General features: G+C 37.8%; 1 protein-coding gene across 1 annotated transcript in view; it reads left to right on the forward strand.

Annotated features, from left to right (window-relative positions):
- The window catches only part of LOC103746127 (dimethylaniline monooxygenase [N-oxide-forming] 5-like), an 18,715-nt gene extending 663 nt beyond the window's left edge, over positions 1 to 18,052 (forward strand). The window contains exons 2-8 of the mRNA XM_008848235.1: positions 6,611 to 6,799; positions 7,612 to 7,774; positions 8,509 to 8,651; positions 10,974 to 11,173; positions 14,988 to 15,340; positions 15,478 to 15,550; positions 17,661 to 18,052. Of these exons, the coding sequence (XP_008846457.1) occupies positions 6,611 to 6,799; positions 7,612 to 7,774; positions 8,509 to 8,651; positions 10,974 to 11,173; positions 14,988 to 15,340; positions 15,478 to 15,550; positions 17,661 to 18,036 (1,497 nt within the window). The 3' untranslated portion in view covers positions 18,037 to 18,052. The remainder of the gene's footprint in view (positions 1 to 6,610; positions 6,800 to 7,611; positions 7,775 to 8,508; positions 8,652 to 10,973; positions 11,174 to 14,987; positions 15,341 to 15,477; positions 15,551 to 17,660) is intronic.
- Positions 18,053 to 19,017: the final 965 nt, after the last annotated feature.

Below are 19,017 nucleotides of genomic sequence, written 5' to 3' on the forward strand. Positions count from 1 at the left end.
TCGTATATATACGAGGGCGCGGTGTGTGTGTGTGGGTGTAGGGGCGGTGTGTGTGTGTGTGTGTGTGTGTGTGTGTGTGTGTGTGTGTGTGTGTATAATACAGAGCAATGACTATTGTTCTCTGAGTTCTCAGTAGCAAGAGATTTACTGCCTTGAAGGGTGCAAACATGACACTGAATGTTGAATAGGCTCAGTTTTCCAAGTGGCCATCTTCTTTTGGTGCCTCATGTTGCTGTTCTTGGAAGTGCCCATGAAATTCAGGATTTAATATCAATACTGTCCAGTTCTGGTGAAACTACAGAATCATTATACTTGCCCAAAGACCATCTCCAGTTACCCCCAGACACATCTTCCAACATAACATTGGTGTGATTTAAACATTTCCATGTAACCTATGGGATGTTCTAAGTATTGTTTTGACATTCTGATTTTTAAATACTAAATATCAATTTTGTATCTTCTTTAATTCAGGAATTTATTCATTTATACAATAAATATTTTTGAATACTTAACTATGTGTCAGGCACTTTTATAGGTGTAAGGTAATATACTAATAAATATGAAACAAAATCCTAAGCACCGTGGAGCTTAAATTCTAATAAGAGGGAGAGGTAAAAGAAATAAATACTATGGTAAGGAGCAGTAGGCATAATATAAACAGTACAACATGATCCAAGAGTTTAGAGAATTTAAACAAGGGGTCATTAAGACTCTCTATGTGAAGAGATTTTTGGACTAAGAATTTAAAACTAAGAAAGAAATCCCAGGGGACACCTGGGGAAAGAGCTTTATAGGGACCTTCAGGTGCAAAGGTGGGAATTTTCCTGGCATGGCAGAGGAGAGCCAGGAGGCTAGTGTGGCTAGATGGTCGTGACCAAGAAGGATACAGCTAGATGTGATTATGGGGGACATGCAGAGCTGGGTTATGTTAGTGGGTGTAGACTATACTAAGGAACTTGAAAATAATAGAGGATTTTAAACAAATCTTCTTAAATTGTGAATGGACCACCTTGATCTCCATTCAGAATAGACCAAAGGGAAGAGCTGAACAAGCATGTCCACTTCAAAGCTTCTCAATATTAAGATAGACATGAGATTATGAGATGATGACAAACCGCACCAGGATTCTTGAGATTATGGTAAACTGTACCATTTAAATAACATATAATCTTTTATTCTATACATTAATATCTGTTACATTTCTCTGATTTTTATCATGCATCCAAATGTTCATTGTATGTGTTTATAAGTTGATGACTATTACATGTTCTTAGTGGACAGTTCCTTTCATTAATATGAAAAGAGATTTTGTCTCTAGTATGCATCTATACAATGTATTCCCAGACCAAAATGTAGACTATTTCCAGAAACTTGGAAGGCTCCTGTGCTCCTCCCTAAGTCAGGACCCATTCATCCCTCTCTTTCCAGTTCTGTCACCTTCAGTTACTCTTGCCGGTCCTTGGAATTGTCTAATTATCTTCTTTTATTGATACTTTCACTTATTATTCGTATATTTGACATTTAAATTGGGCTTATAATAGCAGTTCATTTTGTTTTCTATTGATGTGTAATGTTCTAATAGGTAAATATAGTACGATTCATCCATTTACTCACTTTCTGTTGATGTATTTTAGGTAATTTTTATAATCTGGCTTTATTTAACTCCTTCCATGCACCTTTTATATATGTCAAAGCCATTTATTATAACAGCAGTGTTTTGTTTAAATACATACTGCTGTGCAGCATTCCATTGGATGAATAGACTGCTGTTGATTCTTTTGTTATTTCACTGACTGACTTTTGGGTTGTCACCACTTGACAATTATGGCTAAGGCTCCCGTGAACATTCTTACATGTGTCTGTGGATAGACAAGCACTTGCTTCTTCTGTGTACATTCCTGGAAATAAATTTCCTGTTTAAAGGAATATATTTAGTCTCAGTGAATATACAAAAAAGTCTCCTAAAATAAGCATATCAATATACATTTCTGCCAATAACATTAATAAATGAGAGTCCTGCTTGCTTGTCTTCCTTGCAAGTACTGAGTATTGTGGCCACTCTGGTGGGCATGTAGTGGCGTTGACTGCTGTCTCCTGTGCATATCCCCGTGTGTATGGTTGTTGGCCATCTGGGCTTATGTAAAACAAAAACTGTTCAAGTATTTTTGACTACTTTTAATTTGGTTCTCTTTTTCTTTCATAAAAAATATTTTTACATTTTCTGTAACAAGTCTTTCTTTGCATACATTTATTGCTAATATCTCCTTCACATTATCTTCTAGAGATGACCACAAGATACTATCAAATGTCTTTCTGCTGTCATAAGTCATCTTTTGACAGAGGTTATTATTAATTTTAAATGAGTCAAGGTTATCAAAGTTTTTTACTAATTTGTGCTATGGGTGTCATCTTTAGGAAGGATTTACTCATCCATAGGTTTTAAACATACCCTTGCATATTTCCTCCAGAATCTTTCTTATTTGCCTTTAATATTTAGGTCTTTGATAATTCCTATTGAATTTTTGAAATTTTTATTTTTTCACCATATTTATATTACTCTTCCCTATTTATAATCTATACTCCCTTTACAACCCCCCCACTCAATTTCATTATATATATATATATGCCTATAGAATCAAATTTGTGTTCCCAAATGTCCTTCAGTGTGGGTCTATCCACTGGAACCTGGTTAACCTATCAAGAGTCACACCCTTGAAAGAAAATGACTCTCCCCCTCCCAACAGCTATTAGTCACCAATAGTTCTTCAAGTAGGGTTGAGGTTTCTTACTTCCCCACGTCTATACTAGGATTTTTATCAGGCTTAAGCTTACTTAGCACTTGTGCATGTTGTTACGATTGATGTGAGTTCCTATGATTAACTGACCAACTGTCTGGAAAACTATTTCCTTGCGATCAGCGACCACCTCTGGCTCTGAACAATCTTTCTGGCCTCTCTTTTACAATGAAATTTGGGAGGCAGAAGTTTGATATGTGTCTTATTCATAAATAAGCACTCTGAAGCTTTTTATTCTCTGCTCATTGGCCAGTTGTGGGTCTCTGTTTTAATTATAGGTGAGTGATGCATTAATATTGAATGTAACAGTAAATCTTTGTGATTCAGTTTAATACTATCTATTTGGCAGAATAATAGTAGTAACTCTGCCCTATGGCCTGTGACCTGTCTATCTGCAGGTTTCTAGACCTATATCAATGTCAGATATGGGTTCCATCTTTAGAAATGTACCTTAAATTCAACTATAAAGTGATTGGTTACTCCAACAGTATTTGTGTTATGATTGCACCAGAGGGCATCTCTTGTTAAGCCAGTTGTTGTTGTAACTCACTAGATTCACAGCTGGGTAAGGTTGATGATATTTTTTTCTTCTGGTAGCATGCATAGCACCTTCCAGCACTATGAAAACTAGCTAGTCGAGATGGAACTTTGAAGTCAGTCTCAGCTTGATTTTTTTTCCTTGTTTGTTCTACAGGGCATGTATGTAAGTATCTTCAGCAATAGGGTCTTACCATCAAGTTCTGGTGGGTAGCCAAGAGCAGGGGCCATGGCTAGTATTTTTGAGGGTCCATGGAGCCCCTGATCAACAGCTTCAAAAGAGGGAGTCAATTCTGACATTGAGCTTTTATTTTGCTAGACTAGTAGGGGCAATATCCTCCTGTTATAAGTTAATTCCTTTCTATCTCTTTTTATAATGTATATGCATATACTTTAAGAACATTCTGGAGTAGTGGATTTCCAGATGGCTTTTTCTAGAGGCCTTTAGTGTTGTTTATCCCTCTCCATACTCCTTCCTCTGCCCTACCCTCCCATTCCCCACCACATTCAACCCTTCTTCCTCTATTTTTTTCCCTTTCCCCCTTTCCATCACTACATTCTATCCCCCCTACCAGGAAGCCTCCCTTACCCACCATGGTCATTTATTAATTTCCTGACCTCTCTGGATTTTCAAATTAAAACACGCATATCTAAGATTTCAAAGCTAGAATCCAGCTGAGAGAGAACACATAATGTTTGTCTTTTGAGTTGGCTTTTCTCATTCTGTATGATTATTTCCAGTTCCATCCATTTACTTGCAAATTTTATAATCTCATTTTTAACAGTTGAATACTATTCCATTGTATAAATGTACATACTTTTATTTGATGGATATCTAGGTTGTTTCCATTTTCTGGCTATTGTAAAAAGGGCAGCAAAGAACACGGATGAACAAACATCTCTATAGCAGAATATAGATCTTTGGGGCATATGCCCAAGTGTGATATGGCTGGATCATATGGCAGACCAGTATCTAACTTTGTGAGCAATCTCCACACCTATTCCCATAGAGGCTTCCCAGTTTGCACTCCCACCAGCAGTGGGAATGGAGCTCCCTTCCCCACATCCTCATCAGCATTGGTCCCTGTTTGTTGTTTGGGTTGAGTTGAGTAAAGTGAAATCTCAAAATGGTTTTAATTTGCATTTCCCTGATGAGTAAGGATGTTGAATATTTTTAAAAAAGTATTCCCCAGCCATCTGTGATTCATGTTTTGTGCACAAATGTACAGAAAGCCTGAGGTAGATGCTGGGTATTTTCCTCAGCTGTTCTCTGCCATGTACATATATTGGGGCTCAGACTCTCTTGTTGAACGTGGAGCTCACATTTTGTCTAGTCTGGCTATTCGGCTTGTTCCAGGAGTTCTCTGTCATGACCTCACGTGAGCTGGGATCATAGGAGGTCCTCCATACTCATCCAGCAGTTACATGGGTCCTGAGTTCCCAACTCCAGTACTCATGGTTGTGTGGCAAGCCCTTCTACCCACTGAGCCATCCCCCCAGCCAAATGACTGTTTTTGCTTCATTCACAGATTTTATGCATTATATTTTCGTTACTCTTCAAAGTATTTTCTAATATTCGTATGTTAAATATCTTGATCCAAAGGTTATTTACAACTGTAGCTTAATTTCTAAATAATCAGGGAATTTTAAAATTATGTTTCTCTTTTTAACTTGTAATTTAATTCCTCTGGTGTTGGAAAACATATTCTGATTTTAATCCTTTGAAATTTGTTTACATTTTTTGTAGCCAACCATAAAGCATTTACAAATTCATATGTACCTCAAAAGAGTATGTAGTCTAAAGTTATGTTTGGACTGGAGAGATGACTCAGTGATTAAGAGCACTGGTTGCTCTTGCAGAGGACCCCGGTTTGATTTCCAGCACCCACACAGTGGCTAACAACCATTTGTAATTCCAGTTCCAGGGTATCCAATGCCCTTTTCCGACCTCTGCAGGCATTGCACCACATTAGTGCACTTACATACATATACGCAATACACTCATACACATAAGAAATAAAAATAATAAATAATATATTTAAAGTTATGTTTATTTGTTCATACATGTTAATTAAGTAACACTATTTAGTTGTGTTCTTTAATTTTCTAGGCCTTACCCACTTTTGTTCTCTTGTTCTATCAGCTATGAATGAGTCCTTTATTTCTCCTTTTAAGTTTGCTAAATTTTGCTTCATATATTAACAGTTACTAGGTGAATTTCAATTTAAAATTTTCTTTCTATACCGTTTCTTTCTTTCCCTCATTATCTTTGGGCTTGCCATAACATGTCCTTTGCCCCTAGTCCAGCCACTTCAGCTGACGATTGCTCAGCGTTTCCCATGTGACAGCCATCTTTCATGCCCACTCTGTCTCTTGTAACAAGTAGAAAGGTGTTGGCAGTGTTTGGGGTATTTTTATTGTTGTAATTGAGAACTTGCATATAATTTTTTCTTTTGCATTTTTTTAACATTTTAAAAAATTTCTCATTCCTCATTTATCTTCTTTTGGTTTTAATTGTCACATTCTGTTTTTCTCTTTTACTTTTACATTGATTATTTATTCATTCTCACGTTGTTACTAATGGCTACTCTAAAATATTTAAATGCATATTTAATTTATTATTTTACACATTATGTTTATTTTGCCACTTTCTGAGAAAAGCAAGTACATTATAAAAGCTTGTTTCCATGTTTATCATACACCTGACTTCCTTAATATGATCTAATTCCACAGTAACTTATATTTTTAAACAGCTAAAATACTTTTATATCACTCCCTATATCTGTGATTTCTGGTATTTTCTCTCTTTCTTCTGCCTGCATGCCCCTCCCTCTTGGTCTATTCCCAGTCTGCTCAAAGAACTGCCTTTTATACCCTTTCTAGTATCTCTGGCCACTATTTCCCCCCAGCTTTTATTCACTTGAAGATGTATTGATTTCACTTTTACTTTGAGGGTGTTTTCACTGGGCTTAGAAGTCTAGGCAAACATCTTTATTTTATCATTTTAAAGACATTATTCTTGTTTTTTCTGACTTCCATCATTCCAATTGTGAAGTCATACACAGAATTTGTTGTTGATTAGTTATAACTTTTTTTTTCTGTAGAAGATCCAGGAGTTGGGGAAAGAATATTGATGGGGAAGTTTATAAAAGGCAATGGACTGCTTTATTATTACCTGAGGTTATTTTTCTTTCAAAAATACTTTGATTGTTGGTATTTGTGATGCTTGGTTGCTGGTCCTTGCGATGTTTAGTGTACTGAGAGGTTTTCTCTTGTAGAAAAATCCTTCAGAGAAAAGACCTAGTATCTACAAATCTGTGACCATCAACACTTCAAAGGAGATGATGTGCTTCAGTGATTTCCCCGTACCTGATCACTTCCCTAACTACATGCATAACTGCAAACTCATGGAGTACTTTAGGATGTATGCCAAGCATTTTGGTCTTCTTAATTACATTCAGTTTAAGGTAAAATACTGCATCATGTGTGTGTGTCTATGTATAACATGTGCATCATGTGTGTGTACATGCATGTATATGTGCACATGCAACTGTACACATGACACTTTCTGATTTGACCAGATGAAAAGATTATTAGCGAGCTTCACATCAGAAAATCATCACATGTTGAAATTATGTTTTCACACTTTCACTTGAATATGAGATGGGAAGATTTTGCTTATTAGAATCAATTCTGATAATGTTTTGGTATGTCATGGTCCTCTTTATAAGACTTAATTCAAACTGTTTGAGAACTTAGAATAATACTAGTAATGACTAAACATTATGTTGCCTGTAGAAAAGAAGCAAGCTCATATAAACAACACTGATTTCATTCCTACCATCTACCTATGACTAACACTGCGATTCATGCATTTAAAACCCATTTCTATATTCTTCTCTGGAATTCAAAATTCAGGCCTGGGGAAAATGGACAGGCCAGTGCTAAAATGTGAAAAACCTAAAGAATAAACACTATTTTCTTTCATATGGGAATCTTCCTGGAAAGAAGTTATTAATGCTGTGGGTTCAGTCACTCTTCTGATATTTCATGAAGCCTCAACTGCTTCTACTTTTATAGGAAATTAGATTTTTAACAGAATATCCTAATATATTGAAAATGAACCCACAGCAAACTCACCATGGACATTCCCAGCAGTGAGAACTACACTAGTATGAACACTTTACGTGAATCATGCTCTTGAGATTTATGGGACTTGGAAAGGAGGAACCAAAGGACACTGTGACAGTGAATGACTATGTCTATATCCTCTTCTCAGACCAAAGTGGAAAGTGTAAGGAAGCGTCCAGATTTCTCCATCAGTGGACAATGGGATGTTGTTGTGGAGACTGATGGGATACAGAAGACCATGGTCTTTGATGGCATCCTGGTCTGCAGCGGCCATCATACAGACCCCCACTTGCCACTTCAGTCTTTCCCAGGTGTCAGTAAGAATCTCGTTGAGAAGCATTTTTCCAAATAACTTGCAAGCAAAATAAGTGTGTAATTAATTATGAAATAATCTATAGATTATGAAATGAGATATTGTATCCACATATTGACTTATTTCCTGGCTGAGAGACATGCCTTATAGAGAAGAGACACGTGAGAGGCATGCATATTTGTATAGATATCAGAGGACAGTGACATAAGCATGCTCAGAGGTCTAGGAATGCCAGGCAGATTCGGGGCTCTTATGAGGCCCTCAGCCAAGCAAGGCACAGCATGGTGGTGTCAGGGTGTCAGGGACCAGAAGGCAGAGATGCCAATGAAGAAAGAGGATCTCTGCATAATAGTCTTTGATAATAGTAAAACTGCACAACACTCAATATACTGCTTTATTATTTTGCTTACAGCAGTATGAATAATGTAATAATAAATGGCATTATATCTAGTGCAATTGTTGTAACATTTACATTTTGTACAGATTCAAGATAGGTGAGTCTATTATTTCAGAAGTACATCATAAGGTCGTTAGCCTGTGTTTAGAATCCATGGGTTTCATTCTGAGTTTAGTTCCCTTCCCTTGAGCTCTCTTAAATTTTTAGGATGAATGACCTTCAGCTGACTGACCCAGATTCCATTTCTTATTCTTTCAGGTTGTTCAGAGCATATCTTTCTTCTCTTTGTTGTGAAATTTCTCTTCATAACAAGAAACTCTCTTCTTCTGTCGTAGGCATTGAGAAGTTTGAAGGCTCTTATTTCCATAGTCGGGAATACAAAAGTCCTGAGGATTATGTTGGAAAGAGAATCATAGTGGTTGGCATTGGGAATTCTGGCGTGGATATTGCTGTAGAGCTCAGTCGTGTAGCAAAACAGGTTTGTTTGCTTTCATTAACTCCACTACTGGAACCCTGTGCTTTTTGTGTGCCATCCTAAATGTAGGCTTGGTTTGGGAAAGGCCAGGAAAAAATACTGGTTAATCTATGGGCCCTGTCTCAAGATGTCTAGATTCATGCTGAGTAGAGACTAAATGCAAAATATATCCCTCATATTGACAACGGCAAAACACATATAAACAATTTGCCAAGTAACCTAAGTGAAGAAGATAGTGTAGATAAGCCAGGCGTGGTGGCACACGCCTTTAATCCCAGCACTTGGGAGGCAGAGGCAGGTGGATCTTTGTGAGTTCGAGGCCACCCTGGTCTACATAGTGAGTTCCAGGACAGCTGGGGCTACAGAGAGACCCTGTCTCAAAAGAACAAAAAAAAAAAAAGAAAAGAAAAAGAAAAAGAAACAAACAAGGTGTTAATAATTAATCCAACTTTTCTTGCTACCACAGCTACCTAGTACCTGAAATAGATTTTTCAAGCAATAGTAAAAACAAGAAGTTGTGAGTCTGCCTGAAATAAATAGATTTTGATAGCAGAATTAATAGAGGAGATGGTGAATACATGATCCTTTTGAAAGTGTTGGTAGAAAAGATAGAAGGAAATGGTAACTTCTATTTGGATTTAACTTAACATAAAAGCAAGTTACCTAAGAACATTCATGCTCAATTATTTGGCATTCTTTCTTCTCTTAGAAAATTAATAACATTCTGAGTTTGGAGGAATGAGATAATTATTGTATTCTATACTGCATTACTATACTGTTGAGCATGGTATAGTAAATTCCTAATCAGCTGTCGAACCTAGTAGAGTGTTCAGACATCCTATCTTTCCTTATGGATCTTCATTTCTTGTCATTTATCATCATTTGTAGGACAATTTATCACCAAGAAACTTTAAAAAAGGTGTACTTTTAAAGCATTTTAATAAGTGCTTAAAAAGTAACTCTTGGTCACTAGCACAATCTAAATTATCTTGTGCTTCACAGATTTGACCAAAAAAAGTTGAAATCCAACACAGCAACCATATGATTACAAACCAATGACATCAAACAAGAAATTCCATCTAATTTTTAGTTATATCATAATGCAATGCAGAAAGATTTGAAGAGTGGTTCCAATTATATGAAGCCAAGCAAGACATTAGTTCTCAACAATTTGATTAATTTAAAATTTTATTTTTATTTAAATTTTATTTAGTAATAGGTTATGGTTTTTTCACATTCTAAGTTTTGGTTGACCCTCTGCCCACTGTTCCCTCTCCCAAATCTTCCTGACTCCCATCCCCACTTAAACCCACTCCCTCTTCCACTTCGGCATCACATATGTTCCCTTGAAGCCTCCCCCCCCACCCGGCCCCGACTATGGACCCTTTTCTAATTTCTTGGCCACACACACTCACTCCCACATAAATGGACATGTATAAAAATTAGATGCTAGGATCCACATATGAGAGAGAACACGTGATGTTTGTCTTCCTGAGCCTTTTACGTCATATATTTTCCACAGATTTATTTTATTTTATTTATTATTTTTATTTTATGTGTATGCACGTATTACCTGCATGTAGGTTTTTCTAATTTCTTGGCCACACACACTCACTCCCACATAAATGGACATGTATAAAAATTAGATGCTAGGATCCACATATGAGAGAGAACACGTGATGTTTGTCTTCCTGAGCCTTTTACGTAATATATTTTCCACAGATTTATTTTATTTTATTTATTATTTTTATTTTATGTGTATGCACGTATTACCTGCATGTAGGTAAGTGCACCCGTGTTGTGCAATGCCAGCGGAGGTCAGAAGAGGATATCAGATCCCCTGGGACTGGAGTTACAGACAGTTGTTAGCTGCCATGTGGGTTCTGGGATTCGAACCCTGGTCTTCTGCAAGAACAACCAACCAGTGTTCTTAACCGCTGAGCCATCTCTTCAGCCCTATCCACAGATTTATTTTAAAGCAAACAATATAAAATTATATATGGTAACTAATTTCTGGATTCAAACTCTTATTTATATGCAAAACATAACTGTGCCAATATATTTTTACCAAGGTATTTCAGAGACCTACAGGTGAGTGAATAAGATGCTCTCATTTTCATTCATAAACTTGGTGTCATATAAGCAGTGTTTTCTGGGAAATTGGTAACAGCCCTGGCAAAGCACAGCACGGGCCACTGCACCATGTTTTAATTCTTGTTCTCTAATGGCCAACAACTTTTAAAAGAAAGTAATAGCTAAACATGGATAAAATACCAGGCAAATGCTTCCCTGCTTCCTCTGCTGCTCTGATTCCGTCTCCCTCAGGTGTTCCTCAGCACTAGACGAGGATCCTGGATCTTACATCGAGTCTGGGATAATGGATATCCCATGGACAGTTCCTTTTTCACCCGTTTCCATCATTTTCTCTGGAAAATATCAACTACAGCAGCAATAAATAACTACCTAGAGAAGACAGTGAACTCAAGGTTCAATCACTCACACTATGGCCTGCAGCCACAGCACAGGTGACAAACATGGGACTTGATGTGGGAAATCATGTGTGAATAAGATGGGATTTGCTTAAAGACAACTGAATTTTTGGCAACTGACTGATTCTCATATACTCATGAACTTGAAACACTCAAAATTGCATAATGTGTATTATCATAGGCAAATATATGATTGCTTCTTGGCACCACTTATATACACTCATTCATTCAGCAATCCTTTAACATTTGATTGCTAGATGCCAACCACAGACAAAAGATAATGCAATGCTCCTCCTTCAGCAGGTTTCAAGTTTGGAGAACAAAGACATAAAAACAAGTTAGAGCAAAGTAATATGATGGATGCTATGACAGGTATCAGGGTGGGGTACACTGAAGCCCAAATAAGACAGACTCAGTTTAGTTAATGGTCGGGGTAGAAATGTAAAGAAAAGGCCACATGGAAGGGGAATGTCTAATGAACCCTTCCCCTGCAAGAAGACTACCCTTCTCCAAGTCGTATCCCATGGAAGTTTCTTGGTTCAAAAATCATCAGTAGCTTCTAGTGAAAAAAGCAAAAGTCAATGTGGGATTACTACTAGGTGATGAGAGATGTATAAATATATCTCTACATCATGAAAGAAACAAAAGAAGGAAGGAAGGAGGGAGGGAAGGAGGAAGGGAAGGAAGGAAGGTCCGGATGCATTTTATCTAGGATTGCATGATCTAAGCACTGAGTAACAGGATATAACATACAGGAAATGGTCATGAATATGACATTAGATCTTCATAAACACTAGGAGTAATGAGGGAAGGAATTAAGCTGAGAAGTGTCATGACTGCAGATCCACTTCAGAGAATCAATGCACCTACTAGAATAAAGCACTGAATGGCAGTGACTTCCCTTCATTAAGATATATAAGGCTTTGTATTTGCTAGAATTACTTAAATATTACAGAAACAACCTACTTTTGAATTATGTATATTACATTTCTTCTGCTCATATTATCCCATTGTTTTAACTTGAGGTACAATTTTACTATGCAAAGACATAAATTTTTAAGAAATGTTTTTGATTTGAGAATTTTATATAATACATTTTGATCATATTCAGATCCCTTCCTCCTCTTCCCCACCTTACTACCCCCTAACTTCATGTCCTCTATTATTATTTGTCCTTTTTTGAGAATTTCACATGAGTATTATATTTGCATTATTTCTATCCCTCTCAGTCACCCCTCCAACTCCTTCCATGTGTCCCCCAATTCCCTTCCATTTCTTACCCTCTTCTTTGATTATCATTGTTATATATACATACATACATTTACATTTTAATGCATTGAGTCCACTTAGTGGCACTTGAATGTACATGTGTATATGCATTTTGGGATTAGATAATTTATCAAGGAGCTTGTCCGTGGAGAAAACTAATTCTCTCTCCCTCAGCATCCATTGGTTGCCTGTAACTCTTCATCTAGAGGTGGGACTCTGTGTCATTTCCCCCATCCACACTGGCATGTCGACAGGTTTTATCACCATGCAGGTTTTGTTAGGCAACCAAGCTCTGGGAATTTCATGGCTGCGGCTTCTCTATAATGCCTAGAATACATTATCAAACAGCAGGCATCCTGTGCCTCTGCTTCTTACAATCTCTCCACCCCTACTTCTGTAATGTTCTCTGAGCCTTAGATGTAGGATTTGCATTGTATACATGTCAGCTGTGGCTAAGCACCACACAATCACTTTAATCAGTTGTGGAACTTGTAATAGTCTCCATCTGTTGCAAAAAGAAGTTTCTTTGAAGAGTGATGAGAGGTACAATTGTCTGTAAATATAAGGATACATATTTAAGATATAGTTAGAACTTACTTTGGCCTGGGAAAGTTGCAGTAGCAGGTTCTTCTCTAGGGTCTATGACCTCTCCAACCATGCATACTTTGGTGTTTACAGTACTATGCATGAATTCTCTCCTACTGAGCTGGCCTTAAGTCCAACTAGACAGCTGTTGATTGACCCCAAGATAAAAATGACTCTATCGTACTAATAGAGAAAATACTGGATTGGTCATTGTTGAGGTTCATAGACTTTATAGCTGAGTAGGATCATTGATTGATTTTTCCCCCTTGGCAACTTGTATATACCTTCTGATACTACAAAAGGTAGTTTTCAGGAAGGAGGCTTCCATGTCAGTTCCAGCTCGATTGCTCCAAGTTCTGGGTCTGAACTTTGTGGTATCTTCAGCATAGGGTCTTACCTTCAAGTTCCGGGAAGCAACCAAGGCCTGTAACAGTAGCCTTCAACTATATATACACATTCACATGTATTATATGTGTACCATTTGGTGGGGCCTGGGGTGTAGCCCTGGCTGACTTGGAACTTATTTTGTAGACCAGGCTAGCCTCAAACTTACCTGCTTCTGCCTCCAGAGTGCTGGGATTAAAGATGTGTGCCATCAGGTTTTTTTCCTATTTATGTTCCTTTTTATTGAATTTTTGCAAATTTCATACAATATATTTGGATGGTATTTAGATTCCCCTCCCCTATCTGCACCTCCCCTTATTGACCACCATCCAATTTAATGTACTATATTACATATATAATAAGACCTATAGAGTCTAATTTGTGTTCCCAAATGTCCATCTGCTGGAGACTGTTTAACCTACCAAAAGCCCCATCCCCTCCTACCAACCGTTCGTTGCCACAATTTCCTTAGGTTGAGTTGGGGTTTCTTACTGACTTCTCCCTGTCTGTGCTGGGGGCTTGAGCTTATGTGAGGCTTGTTCCTACTGTTACCATCACTGTAAGTTCACATGGGTAACTGACCAGCTGTCTGGAAACTTCTGTTTCCTTTTGGTCATCCATGTCCTCTGGCTCTTACAATTTTTTTGCTCTCTCTTCTGCAATAGTTCCTAAGCCTTGAGAGGCAGAAGTCTGATACAGGTTTCCTACTCAGGTATGAGCACTCTGCAGTCTCTCGTTCTCTGTACACTGTGAGGCCCAATTATTTAAGACAACAATTTAGCTATTTTAACAAATATTTGAGTGCTGGGGTGTCAGGTAGCTTTGTGGCTAATTCTGGTACAAATGCTTTCTACATCTGTTTTGGACTTTAATTTTGCTTTACAAATGATAATAATTTGGTAGAAAGTGAGGAGAAGGGAAGGCTAATAGTAGCGTATGACTTTTTTTCAAACTGGAGTTAAGAGTCATCATTTTCCTTCAAGTCTAAGAAGTAAAAATATTTTGATAGAAAAACAAGTAAGAAATATATAACACAGAATGAAAGGTGTATGCATGCTTTCAAGATAAAATACGGCATAAAATACTTGAAGAAAAGTAGAAGTGAGGTGGCACAAAGCACTCAAGTTACCAAGCTCTCTCCCGGGGTAGGGATGGCTCAGTGGATAAGACACTTACTATATACATATGAGTACTTGAGTTTGAAACCCGGAACCCACATAAAAAAATTAAAAGCCAGACATGGCCACATGTGCCTGTAAGTGTAGCAAGGGGAAGCAGGACAGGTAGATCCTAGGAGCTCACCGACTAGCCAGCCTAGCTTTACCTCGCCAACCCTAAACTTTAGGTTCAGGGAGAGACCCTGTTAGAAGAGATTAAGACAGAGAGTGATAAAGTGGAACCCCTGACATTGTCCTCTGACTTCTGCATGCGTGTGCATGAGTGTTTATCTACCCAAGCACATGCACACACAACATGCACACACATATACCACTCTCATATGACATTAGAAATAGTTGAATCAGAACAGACAGAAGTTGCTAGCTTCAGTTCCTTTTCAAACACATTGCTTTCTTTTCCTTGGATTTGCTTAGACTTCTATTTTTATATACAGACTACTGAGTCAACATCCCACTGTCAGTGATGACCTTCCAAATCACATCATTTCCGGAAAAGTCCAAGTGAAGCCCAATGTGAAGGAGTTCACGGAAACAGACGCCATTTTTGACGATGACACAGTGGAGGAGAATATCGATGTTGTCATCTTTGCTACAGGATACAGCTTTTCTTTTCCTTTCCTGGATGGTCTAATTGCAGTTACTGATAATGAAGTATCCCTTTACAAGCTGATGTTCCCTCCTGACCTGGAGAAGCCAACACTTGCTGTCATTGGGCTCATCCAGCCCCTGGGCATCATCCTGCCTATTGCAGAACTCCAGTCTCGCTGGGCTGCACGGGTGTTCAAAGGTACATGAATAAAGGCTGACAGAAAGCTCAGCAGTTTACCCAAAGTGAACCCACTTTTCTCTTCACACTAGTTTTCTCCTTCAGGTAAACCATACCCTTCTTATTACTGCAAATCCTGATAGAATTTTCCCTTCTAGGGCTGAGCAAATTACCTTCAGTGAAGACCATGAAGGCAGACATTGCCCAAAGGAAAACAGCTATGGAAAAACGGTAAAAAAAAAAAAAAAAATTCAGTGACAAGAGTGTGGGAATTTTCACAGGGATCATGGGATTCCTAGCCTAGACTCCTATCTCCTTTCCTCATCTCATTCAGTCATATCCTTCTCCATTTCCTATACATTGTTACACAGCACAAAACCAAGCCTTAGTTTTCTAATGCAATTCTGCAATGAATGACCACATATTTGTTCTCTTTATATCATATTAAATCTGAAACTGCACTTCTGTCTTTAGTTTGTCTTTAGTGGTGTTTATTCCAGGATCTCCCCATGATCCAGGAAGCATATCTGATTCCTCGAAAATGGGATTAGTCTCTGGTTTTCATCACAATCATGTCTCTTACTGACCTGCTAATGGCCTAAAGTTAAAGTAAACTTAAAAGTCTGGAGGCGTCTACTGCCTTGTGATGAATGATGAATAGGGTGCAGGAGTCCTTGCTGAGGATGGGGCTCTAGCTGAGATGGCTTGGGGCTTCAACTTCCCCAGACACATCGCACAGTTTTTCTCTATACATTTGCCATGTATTCCTAGACTTTTTCAGCCCAGATTTTTGTTTCATGCATTGTGTGAAAATATTTCTCTGGTTCATCCTGTATCTTATTCTCTGAGGTCAGAATTTAAGGGTGCAAGTTAGCAGAGATGTCTTACGAATAAGATATTTCTTTGGTCATGAAATGGAGTGAAAACTGTCTCTGACACAAGGAACACGAAAGGCTTGGCCACATTTTCAGGCTAAGAAGGAAATAAATACAGACAGAAAACACACAAAATAATAATATTATCTTGCTACTTTATTTCAGGTTTATGTGTATGGAAACCCATAGCTTGAAAAGCCATTCAATTATTATTCTTGTCAATATTTAAAAGAAGAGGTGAAATATTTCCACATCATTCTTTAAACTTATTTTGAGCTTATCATGACAAGTATATTGCTAAGAATTCCCAGTATAATTCCGCACAACCCAAATGGGTAGCATTGCAAAATGGTGGTGCTATTGTTTCTTTTTATGTAACAGTACCAGGAGCATCCTTTTATAGGAAGGTCTCACCACATGGAACAAATATTCAGCTCATGCACCATAGGTGCCAACCTCCACATATCTCCATGATACTTTTTCATTTTATATCAGAAAGATAACAATCTTTGTCCTATGTTGTATAGTCAGTGTGCATAGTGTTGATTTCATCCTATAAAATATTTATATGCAAATGAGACAATGATATTCCTGCCTCAAAGTAGCAAAATTCATAATAAACATCAAGACCTCTTGGGTTATACAGGCCCCAGACATGCATGTACTATGTGCTCTGTAATGAAGCATTGGAAGAACAGAAAGCCACCCAAGGCTTCTGTCATTCACAGTGGTATTGCAGAATCACTTTGCTATGCAAAAAAAGATCACCTTTAGCCAGGTGTAGTGGGGCATGCCTTTAATCCCAGCACTTGGGAGGCAGAGGCAGGCAGATCACCCTGAGTTCAAGGCCATCCTGGTCTACATAGCAACTCACAGGCCAAAAATAGATCACCTTTTAGCCCACTGCACTCACCAAGCTCCTGAGGTCAATTCACTAGCTGATTATATCCCCCTTGTTGAATATGAATTCACGGAGGGACTGGAAGTTGAATTCTATATATTATCCACACAGCACAAAGGCAGGTATTTAGCTAGATCAAAATCTTTCCTTAAAAAAACTCTCCGTTCACCATGTGTTTTCTGGGGACCAAACTCAAGTCATCAGGCATAGCAGCATGTACAAACTTCTGTAAGTTGTCCTGTGACCTCCAATCCTGTGCTGTGGCATGTAGAAATGCATATGCACACACTAAATACATAAATAATTTCCAAAAAAAATCATTAAAAATCTTAAAAGCTAGAGTTCACCATGAACCCCAATCTGCAGTCATCCTGGTGCAGTAAACAATAACAACACAGTGAAAGTAAGGATTCCATGTCCACAGTGCCAGTCAGTGGTTGAGTGGCATTGGGTTTGTCAGGGCAATTTTCTCACTGTTAATTCTTTCATTTCTAAGATGAATAGAAATAAAGTTCGTGCCTCCTGACAGGGGCTGAGCACTCCATATTCTGCCTTTGTGTTTCAGGTATGTGAAGACAGCCCGGCATACTATCCAAGTGGACCACACTGAGTACATGGATGAGATTGCCACCCTGGTCGGGGTGAAGCCCAATTTGTTCTTCCTGTTTCTCTCAGATCCAAAGCTGGCCATGGAGGTTTTCTTTGGGCCCTGCACTCCATACCAGTACCGCCTGCAGGGGCCAGGGAAATGGGATGGGGCCCGGAGAGCCATCCTGACTCAGAAAGAGAGGATCATCAAGCCCCTGAAGACTCGCATTACTAGCAATGACAATCACTCAACTTCAGGCCTCCCTTGGACAAAGCTGGTACCATTTGGCCTGGCAGTTCTGGCTACTGGCTTAGCATATTTTAGGTATATTCACCATGGTAAACACAGATGAATGCATGAACATTTAGCGGGGGAAAGCATGTACTTCTGTTCATCCTGGGTCATTGCAAAGCCTTTGATCAATATGTATGTCGATCTCATTTAACCCTACTATAATGGCTATGGGAAATGTTCAGATATACTTTACAACTACATATATATCTTTAGAAATGGGAGTCTTTCTGTAAGAAACAGTACATTTTAAAATGAAATGGAGATCTTTTTTTTATGTTCTGTGTGATTTATGTCATGTTAATTAGAGGTGATAAACAGAACCATTGAAATCTACCCAATGACTTTACAGACATACACAGGTACCAAGGATCCGAGTGCAACCAATTATGACTAGTAATAATCAGATACATACAGATGAGAGATGCATGCGCCAACAACTGAGTGTTATTAGGAAACTGATTATGACTAGTAATAATCAGTGACATACAGATTAATGAGGCATGTGCCAATACTGAGTGTTATTAGCAAAAACAATGAGTCTTTCTGTAAGAAGCAATGTCTTACAGGGCTTATACTGAATTTAATATTGTATAACTGTATTAATTCAACAGTGAACCTAAAAATTTTATAGCCACTTTTGAAAGAGACGTACATTTATTCTGGAAACTTTTATTAAGTATGTTAAAGCTGTAATGAAATGCTTCTTCTAAAAAATAAATAAATAAACTTTTTTTTAAAAAGGGTGCGCATTAATTTCTATATAACATTTTGAATGCACAAGAAAAGCTTGTGTTTAAAACAGTCTTGAATCCTTTCGAAACCTTGAAAGTATTTTTGCAACATAAAGTAGACCCTTGACTGGTTTCACAAAGTTTGATTATACTTATCGGAATTTATATATATTTTCTTTGCACGGACTGTATTTTCTGTTTTATGTTCTCTTTCCAACTAATTCTATTAAATTCTCATTCAGACATAAAGGCTTCAGTTTATAACATAAAAGTTGAGAACTATAAGTTAAAACATTTTGTGTTTCAAT

The sequence above is a fragment of the Nannospalax galili genome, unplaced genomic scaffold (genome assembly GCF_000622305.1).
Source record: "Nannospalax galili isolate Female #2095 unplaced genomic scaffold, S.galili_v1.0 scaffold383, whole genome shotgun sequence".
NCBI classification, from domain to species: domain Eukaryota; kingdom Metazoa; phylum Chordata; class Mammalia; order Rodentia; family Spalacidae; genus Nannospalax; species Nannospalax galili.